The sequence below is a fragment of the Phoenix dactylifera genome, unplaced genomic scaffold, assembly GCF_009389715.1.
Source record: "Phoenix dactylifera cultivar Barhee BC4 unplaced genomic scaffold, palm_55x_up_171113_PBpolish2nd_filt_p 000233F, whole genome shotgun sequence".
Lineage (NCBI taxonomy): Eukaryota > Viridiplantae > Streptophyta > Magnoliopsida > Arecales > Arecaceae > Phoenix > Phoenix dactylifera.
In genome coordinates this window covers 719,916-727,747 of record NW_024067734.1, presented here as the reverse complement: position 1 = coordinate 727,747, position 7,832 = coordinate 719,916, and the positions used below count along the sequence as shown (strand labels likewise).

Sequence of the window (7,832 nt, the reverse complement as noted above, 5' to 3'; positions counted from 1 at the left end):
TGGCAAGGTTTTGGTTGATTTCCATAATAGCCTATCCTCGGATATGGTTGAGGCATTGATATGCACACAAAATTATCTTTGAGACACCTTGTTTCATCTTATAGGTTCAATTTCTAGACATCCCTAACTTTATTACATACTAGTGCTTTAAAATGTTTCAATTTTTAATTTTGTATTTTTTTTCATTTGTAGATGACCCAACTCCTCATACTAATTATATGGTTGAAGATTACGAAACTGCTATTGTTATTAGTATTGATGATTAACTTATGCAAGTAATAATCATCTTCATTATTATGTTTATATTATTAAGAATGTTGTAATTTTAATGCATAGTTAACTATATATCTATTATCTATGTGAAAAAGAGATTTTTTTTGCAGCTATTTTCTATCAAGTCCATACAGCGTCGGGGTGTGGCTTTGCGAACTAAAGCGTAAGAGACTCCGCTTTTTGAATTGGGCCAATAGCATGTCTCTTTACACTGCCATGTGCATGTGCTATCTACTTCACTTGACACGTTGAACTATGTTTTTTCTTGCTTGACTGTGATGTAATTCATTTTCACAGTGTCTTGGATAGGTTCATGTCAATGTTCAAATGAACTACTGGAATATTCTCTTAGTTAAAATGAACCGATCATTCATGGATGTTTAGGTAGTGTGTCTTTCTGTTTAGTAGTCCTATCAAACTACAGAGAAAACAATTATACTGCAGATGGTTTAGGTAGTTCCTTTGGTTCATTTGGTTCAGTTATAGGTTCATAATTCACAATTGGCCCTTTATGGATGATTTGGGCTTGCTTCAGGTAACTTGGGCTTATGAAATGTTGCTCGCTGTGGGTGTAGGTGTGTAAGATGTGGAATTATTAGTCAATGATAGGTTTCAATGTTGCTACATCTCTCAAATTAGTTTGGTGATGAAAATAAAGATATACACTTCGTTTGTACCCTGTCGTCCTGCTCCTTTTGCCCCATAAATCATCCAGTGAAGGTGCTGTGGATGGCTACAAAATTACTCAAGTATCAGCCAACGTAATCTTGAACCTATTTCAGTATATTTTATGCTAATTAAATTATTATATGATTACAATTTCAAATGCAAGGAACCTTTCAAATGCTAAACTCAACATAAAAGCTTGACTTTTAATCATAGGTATGGTAAATTAAGATCGTGATATGAACCTTCTCAGACTCAGATGAGGCACTTTGCCATCCCTCAACTACACGTCATTTACAAGCATCCAGTATGGATCAAGCACAAATATGTAAAACAAAATAAAATCTCTTTGAGAAAAGCTCATATTAGAAAGAAATGGTATTTAGCACTTGATAAGCAAAACATGAATGGTTACAAGGCATTTCATTGACACTACTAATTACAATAAAAAAATAAGAAAAGGACTTCACTTCTAGTGCTTCGCTGGAAAGGACATCGACTCGGGGATCAACAGAGAACTAACACCAAACTTATGCCTCAGAAACTAGGAGTGACCTCCGTTCGATCCTAATAATTTCAATTTCAGACATCAACTTAAATTTTCCGAATCTTTTCTGCCTTCACGACAGGATTTTCTTTGGCTATATACTGTCGACCAGCGCTCTTGTAGTCAAACGAACATTCATGGGTCTCAGAGTACCGGTGAGCTGAGCAAAATGTGCCTCCACACCGGCATTTAAACCCAGTCAACCCAATCTTTTTCCGGCATAGAAAGCAGCGATTTGCTGGTTGCTTGTTGCAAGCATCCTCTAATTGGTCTTTGCAAACATTCATGAGATTGCCTCCATCCAACTTATCAGACTTTTCAATACTAGGTTCCAATTGCACAGAAGAAGAAGCAGTAGGAGCTGCCTTCTCAACTCCTATAACAGGTGTAGCAGCAACAGACTGTTGCATCATGATGAAGTCTCTGTAGCACTTGGAGCACAAATTATTGGTCATTGCACTCCCAAAAAAGCCACAGTTATTGGCACACAGAATCGGACCTTCCGGCGTGCAGCATTCAGTCTCCTCGGTCTCTTTGTTCCAGCTATCTTGTGCCATGCTTCACAGTTTATAACAACCTAACAGTCCAAGAATGTATCTCAATTTAGATATGAATCAACCTTGAAAAAAAAAAAAAAAAGGTAGTCCAGGAAGTAATTTTCTCTTTGCTTCAATGAATTCTCAAAAACTATAACCAAAATCCAAATATATCCAGCATTGAGAATTAGAAGTGCAATATCAACTGTCTGTCTCTTTCGATGTTTTAAGTACTTATATCACCATGTAAAAATTTACAATTTAATGAAAGACTGATAATTTAGGAGCAACTTGACACCAATTAGGGAACAGAAAAGAACTAAGACAACAAAACGACATCCCTAAACCCTTTACTGATACCAAAGTTTCAGAAACTGGGCATCGATCCCATACATAGCAAGAAAGACTCAATTACTTGATCACGGAATCGGAAATACTACCCGGTTCTTGTAATAAATAGGATCAATCAGATGGAAAGGAAAAGAAAAAAGAAAACAAGAAAAAACCAATCTTTAGGATAAAAAAAAAAAAAACTTCTACATCTACAATCAAAAGAACCCCTTATCTAACTCATGACAGCATCGACGGGTGCAGAAGAAAGACAAAAGAAATCACAGAGTCCCAAACCAAAGAGAGACTGGATTTTGTTCAATTAGAAGCCAAAATCCATGGATTTCTTATCATCAAATGATACCAACACAGTATTTACAAATTAACTATTGAAAAGAATCAACCTATTAAAACAGAATTCAAGAAGAATCAAGAGAAACGCAGAGATAGAAAAACACCAACCTCATTTTTTATCTAATCCGGAATAAAAGCATCGGAAGCAAAAAGATTGATCGAGCGGGAGAGATAGAGAAAGAGGACTGACCTTGGTCGGAACTCGGAATCGAATCTATTATTCGGGGCGATGGCGGAGGAGAGACGAGACGAGAGAATTCTTGTTTCAAGTTTGGGTTTTCAGGTTGAGAGGTTGTTGTTAGGGTTTTAAATAAATAGGCAGAAACTTACCAAAAATAAATACGTAGATCCGAAGTAGGATTGATTATTGAAGCGACAACTAGGGGGTGGCAATCGGGTCAGGTCATGCATAAACAGGTCGGGTCAAATACAGGTCGGGTCAGAAAACTATAAATCTGAACCCGACCTGTTTATTAAACGGGTCAGGAATTACAAACCTGAACCTGACCTGTTTATTAAACCGGGACCTTCCGATCAGTCTCCGGGATCTAGCCGTTTTTTTCTTTTTTTGCCGCCGAGACGGATTTTTTTTTTTTTTTGTATAAACTTTGGAGGAGGAAGGGGATTTCTTCATTGGGCAACTCCTAACGATACTCACTAAAGAACACCTCATCAAACTAGCCAAAAAAAAAAAAAAAACAAATCAATGGCCGCTAGCTTTAGTTTCCTTATTTCACTTGCGCACGAACTGACACGCAAGGCAGTTAGCAATTTGGGTCATGTTTCACCTTCTTTGGGCTTCCAGGATGATATAATCTAGGTGTGAAATAACAATTTTCTAAACGAATTGGGTCTGGATTTGAGGTTCTAGAGGAGGACAGCAACTTTAATCAATAGAATTAAGTTGAGTAATGGGGAAATAAGGTCTATTTGAGGTAATGTTCACCTTAGGTTCAAACATTATATATCATGCCAATGTTGTTAGCCGATTTTTCTAAATGTGATGTCAGATAGTAAATTCATAAATAAGTAATAAAACGGTAACATAAAAGAAAATAATAAAATAATGAAAAGGATAATTATAGCTTAATTCAATTTAAAACTGTTTTTATATTAGCTATGTACCCTGTTTATGGTTATGGAATCCCATAAACATAACCATGATTTTTCCATGCTAAAAAGGTAGAAGTCAAATTTCTTTTCTTACAGAAAAATAATCATAGAAAAAAGTCTATTTTGTTAGAGATGGCAATAGGTCGGTATGGATTGTGTAAGCCATTACTCATTCCTATCTCGCAATTGGAAACTATATACCCATATCTATCAAGCATAGCAGGAATAGTTAGATAGGATGAGTTGGACGGATCGAACAGATAAAGTTATAAAACTCCTTTTTTTTTTTTTGCTCACAAATCAAACACCAATCATTTTTTCAACTATTGCTTTTTTCATTGCAATAACAATCAAAAGAATCAAAACATAAAATAGGGTGATATTTTCATGATCTAATTTAATAAGTGTTTTTGACTATAGCATGCAACAATCTTCAATTATTCCTAAAAAAAATTGCATCTACAAAAAATAAAAAAGAACTTCGAGCTAGGATTAAGGCTGCAAATGGGTCGAGTTGACCTGTGTGACCCATGACCAGATGGTAAGAGTCTTGGGGTTCGTGGTTCCTTGAAGGTGGAAGCGGCTCTCTCTCTTTCACAAGGAAAATCGCAAGGGTTCCGCTGTTTTGAGCCTTCGAGTTTGAGGTGGAGCCATAGAGGCAAGGGAGAGGGACGAGCGAAGAAGGTGCGAGGGACAAGGGAGAGAGAGGAAGGGTGGGAGAGAGAGAATGAGAGGGAGGGAGGGCGGTGATCAAAGGCGGAGATCCTTCGGCAGCAGCGCTTAGGGTTCCAGCAATGGTGCTTAGGGTTCCGGCAGCATGGCGGCAATAAGCTTCTTCAGTTCTTCTGTAAGACTGTAATGCCCCCTACATTTTTCCTTATCGAATCACTCGTAAGTCTCTGCTTATTTTCCTGCATTTGACCTCTAAATTTTACTATCCTGGAAAGTTTATAGCTATCTATTATATTATTTTTTTAGAGTCATAAGATGCAGAGAGTTGGATGGGGTGAGCGTGAAGTTCGTGCATTAGAATTACTAATTAGTTAGTTAATTTATCTTTAGATACCAATGAATATTTAAAAATTTTGTAATTGAACAAGTTGGTTATTGGATTATAGTGGATTTATTTAGTTGGATTATTTTGAATATTAATTGTTCATTTAAATTTTTAGAGTTATTAAAAATTTCATCTTAAGTTTTGCATGATCTCTAGAGCATCGCTTTAGGATTCATGTGGCCATATCACATAATCAACCCATGTGATGGGTTCGAATGCGACAACCTTTGCCATGGAAGCTTGTGAACTATAGGCACATCGAGAAGCTGTATAGGGTCATCCACTAAAGATCCCATACCTCTTGTTAGACTTCAAGGATATGATCCTTGAGAATCTACCAGATAGACTCACTCCCATGCAAACATGCAGCATGCTATTGATCCTTGTATTGGGAGCTTCATCATCCATGCTATATTAATTGTAGAATGCTAATTAAATTATTATATGATAATTAAATTTTATGCTATATTAATTTGTATTCTTGAACCTATTTCAGTATATTTTATGCTAATTAAATTATTATATGATTGCAATTTCAAATGCAAGGAACCTTTCAAATGCTAAACTCAATATAAAGGCTTGCCATTTAATCATAGGTATGGTAAATTAAGATCGTGATATGAACCTTCTCACACTCAGATGAGGCACTTTGCAATCCCTGAACAACTCATGTCATTTACAAGCATCCAGTATGGATCAGGCACAAATAAAATCTCTTTGGGAAAAGCTCATATTAGAAAGAAATGGTATTTAGCACTTATACGCAAAACATGAATGGTTACAAGGCATTTCATTGACACTACTAATTACAATAAAAAGAATAAGAAGAGGACTTCACTTCTAGTGCTTCGCTGGAAAGGACATTGACTCGGGGATCAACAGAGAACTAACACCAAACTTATGCCTCAGAAACTAGGAGTGACCTCCGTTAGATCCTAATAATTTCAATTTCAGACATCAACTTAAATTTTCCGAATCTTTTCTGCCTTCACGACAGGATTTTCTTTGGCTATATACTGTCGACCAGCGCTCTTGTAGTCAAACGAACATTCATGGGTCTCAGAGTACCGGTGAGCTGAGCAAAATGTGCCTCCACACCGGCATTTAAACCCAGTCAACCCAATCTTTTTCCGGCATAGCAAGCAGCGATTTGCTGGTTGCTTGTTGCAAGCATCCTCTAATTGGTCTTTGCAAACATTCATGAGATTGCCTCCATCCAACTTATCAGACTTTTCAATACTAGGTTCCAATTGCACAGAAGAAGAAGCAGTAGGAGCTGCCTTCTCAACTCCTATAACAGGTGTAGCAGCAACAGACTGTTGCATCATGATGAAGTCTCTGTAGCACTTGGAGCACAAATTATTGGTCATTGCACTCCCAAAAAAGCCACAGTTATTGGCACACAGAATCGGACCTTCCGGCGTGCAGCATTCAGTCTCCTCGGTCTCTTTGTTCCAGCTATCTTGTGCCATGCTTCACAGTTTATAACAACCTAACAGTCCAAGAATGTATCTCAATTTAGATATGAATCAACCTTGAAAAAAAAAAAAAAAAAGGTAGTCCAGGAAGTAATTTTCTCTTTGCTTCAATGAATTCTCAAAAACTATAACCAAAATTCAAATATATCCAGCATTGAGAATTATAAGTGCAATATCAACTGTCTGTCTCTTTCGATGTTTTAAGTACTTATATCACCATGTAAAAATTTACAATTTAATGAAAGACTGATAACTTAGGAGCAACTTGACACCAATTAGGGAACAGAAAAGAATTAAGACAACAAATCGACATCCCTAAATCCTTTACTGATACCAAAGTTTCAGAAACTGGGCATCGATCCTATACATAGCAAGAAAGACTCAATTACTTGATCACGGAACCGGAAATACTACCCGGTTTTTCTAATAATAGGATCAATCAGATGGAAAGGAAAAAGAAAACAAGAAAAAACCAATCTTTTCGATTAAAAAAAAAAAAAAACTTCTTCATCTAGAATCAAGAGAACCCCTTATCTAACTCATGACAGCATCGAGCGGTGCAGAAGAAAGACAAAAAGAAATTACAGAGTCCCAAACCAAAGAGAGACTGGATTTTGTCGAATTAGAAGCCAAAATCCATAGATTTCTTATCATCAAATGATACCAACACAGTATTTACAAATTAACTATTTAAAAAGAATCAACCTATTAAAACAGAATTCAAGAAGAATCAAGAGAAACGCAGAGATAGAAAAACGCCAACCTCGTTTTTTATCAAATCCGGAATAAAAGCATCGGAAGCAAAAAGATTGATCGAGCGGTAGAGATAGAGAAAGAGGACTGACCTTGGGCGGAACTCGGAATCGAATCTATTATTCGGGGCGATGGCGGAGGAGAGACGAGACGAGAGAATTCTTGTTTCAAGTCTGGGTTTTGAGGTTGAGAGATTGTTGTTAGGGTTTTAAATAAATAGGTAGAAACTTACCAAAAATAAATACGTAGATGCCAAGTAGGAATGAAGCGACAACTCATCGGTCGCGTCTGCCCGACCTGCCCGGGACCTCCGATCAGCCGTCCGGGATCTAGCCGCTTTTTTTTTTTTGCTGCCGAGAAGGAATTTTTTTTCTTTTTTTAAATAAATAGATAGAAACTTACCAAAAATAAGAACGTAGACGCGAAGTAGGATTTTAGAGAAGGACACAAACTTTAGTTAATGGAATTAGGGAGGGTGATGGGGAAATAAGGTCTGTTTGAGGTAAAGTTCACCTTAGGTTCAAACATCCTATGTCATGCTAATGTTGTTAGCCGATTTTTTCAGGTACTAATGATTTAAGTTTGATGTCAAATGTAAGATAGTAAATTCATAAAATAAGCAATAAAATAGTACCATAAAAAGAAAATGATAAACAAATAAATATTGAAGTCATAAAATAATGAAAAGGATAATTAAAGCTTAATTCAATTTAAAATTGCTTTAC

At 36.5% G+C, this 7,832-nt stretch overlaps 2 protein-coding genes across 3 annotated transcripts; both read right to left on the bottom strand.

The window, feature by feature from the left end:
• Positions 1-1,302: 1,302 nt before the first annotated feature.
• Positions 1,303-3,037, bottom strand: LOC120105213 (zinc finger A20 and AN1 domain-containing stress-associated protein 9-like). Its single transcript, XM_039117471.1, has 2 exons — positions 2,897-3,037; positions 1,303-2,063 (listed from the first exon to the last, which is right to left on the bottom strand). Exon 2 carries the CDS (start codon positions 2,041-2,043, stop codon positions 1,534-1,536), a length of 510 nt encoding a protein of 169 aa, XP_038973399.1. The 5' UTR covers positions 2,044-2,063; positions 2,897-3,037; the 3' UTR covers positions 1,303-1,533.
• Positions 3,038-5,590: 2,553 nt separating this feature from the next.
• On the bottom strand, positions 5,591-7,305 carry LOC103700761 (zinc finger A20 and AN1 domain-containing stress-associated protein 9-like). 2 transcript variants are annotated; one of them, XM_039117469.1, is made up of 2 exons: positions 7,200-7,305; positions 5,591-6,368 (listed from the first exon to the last, which is right to left on the bottom strand). In XM_039117469.1, exon 2 carries the CDS (start codon positions 6,346-6,348, stop codon positions 5,839-5,841), a length of 510 nt encoding a protein of 169 aa, XP_038973397.1. In that variant the 5' UTR covers positions 6,349-6,368; positions 7,200-7,305; the 3' UTR covers positions 5,591-5,838. The 2 variants fall into 2 exon arrangements, with proteins under 2 accessions (XP_038973397.1, XP_038973398.1); XM_039117470.1 differs by lacking the exon at positions 7,200-7,305 and adding an exon at positions 7,118-7,140.
• Positions 7,306-7,832: the final 527 nt, after the last annotated feature.

Excerpts from the sequence above, each read along its gene's own strand:
- LOC120105213 (XM_039117471.1), bottom strand. The coding sequence starts at position 2,043 with ATGGCACAAGATAGCTGGAACAAAGAGACCGAGGAGACTGAATGCTGC.
- LOC103700761 (XM_039117469.1), bottom strand. The coding sequence starts at position 6,348 with ATGGCACAAGATAGCTGGAACAAAGAGACCGAGGAGACTGAATGCTGC.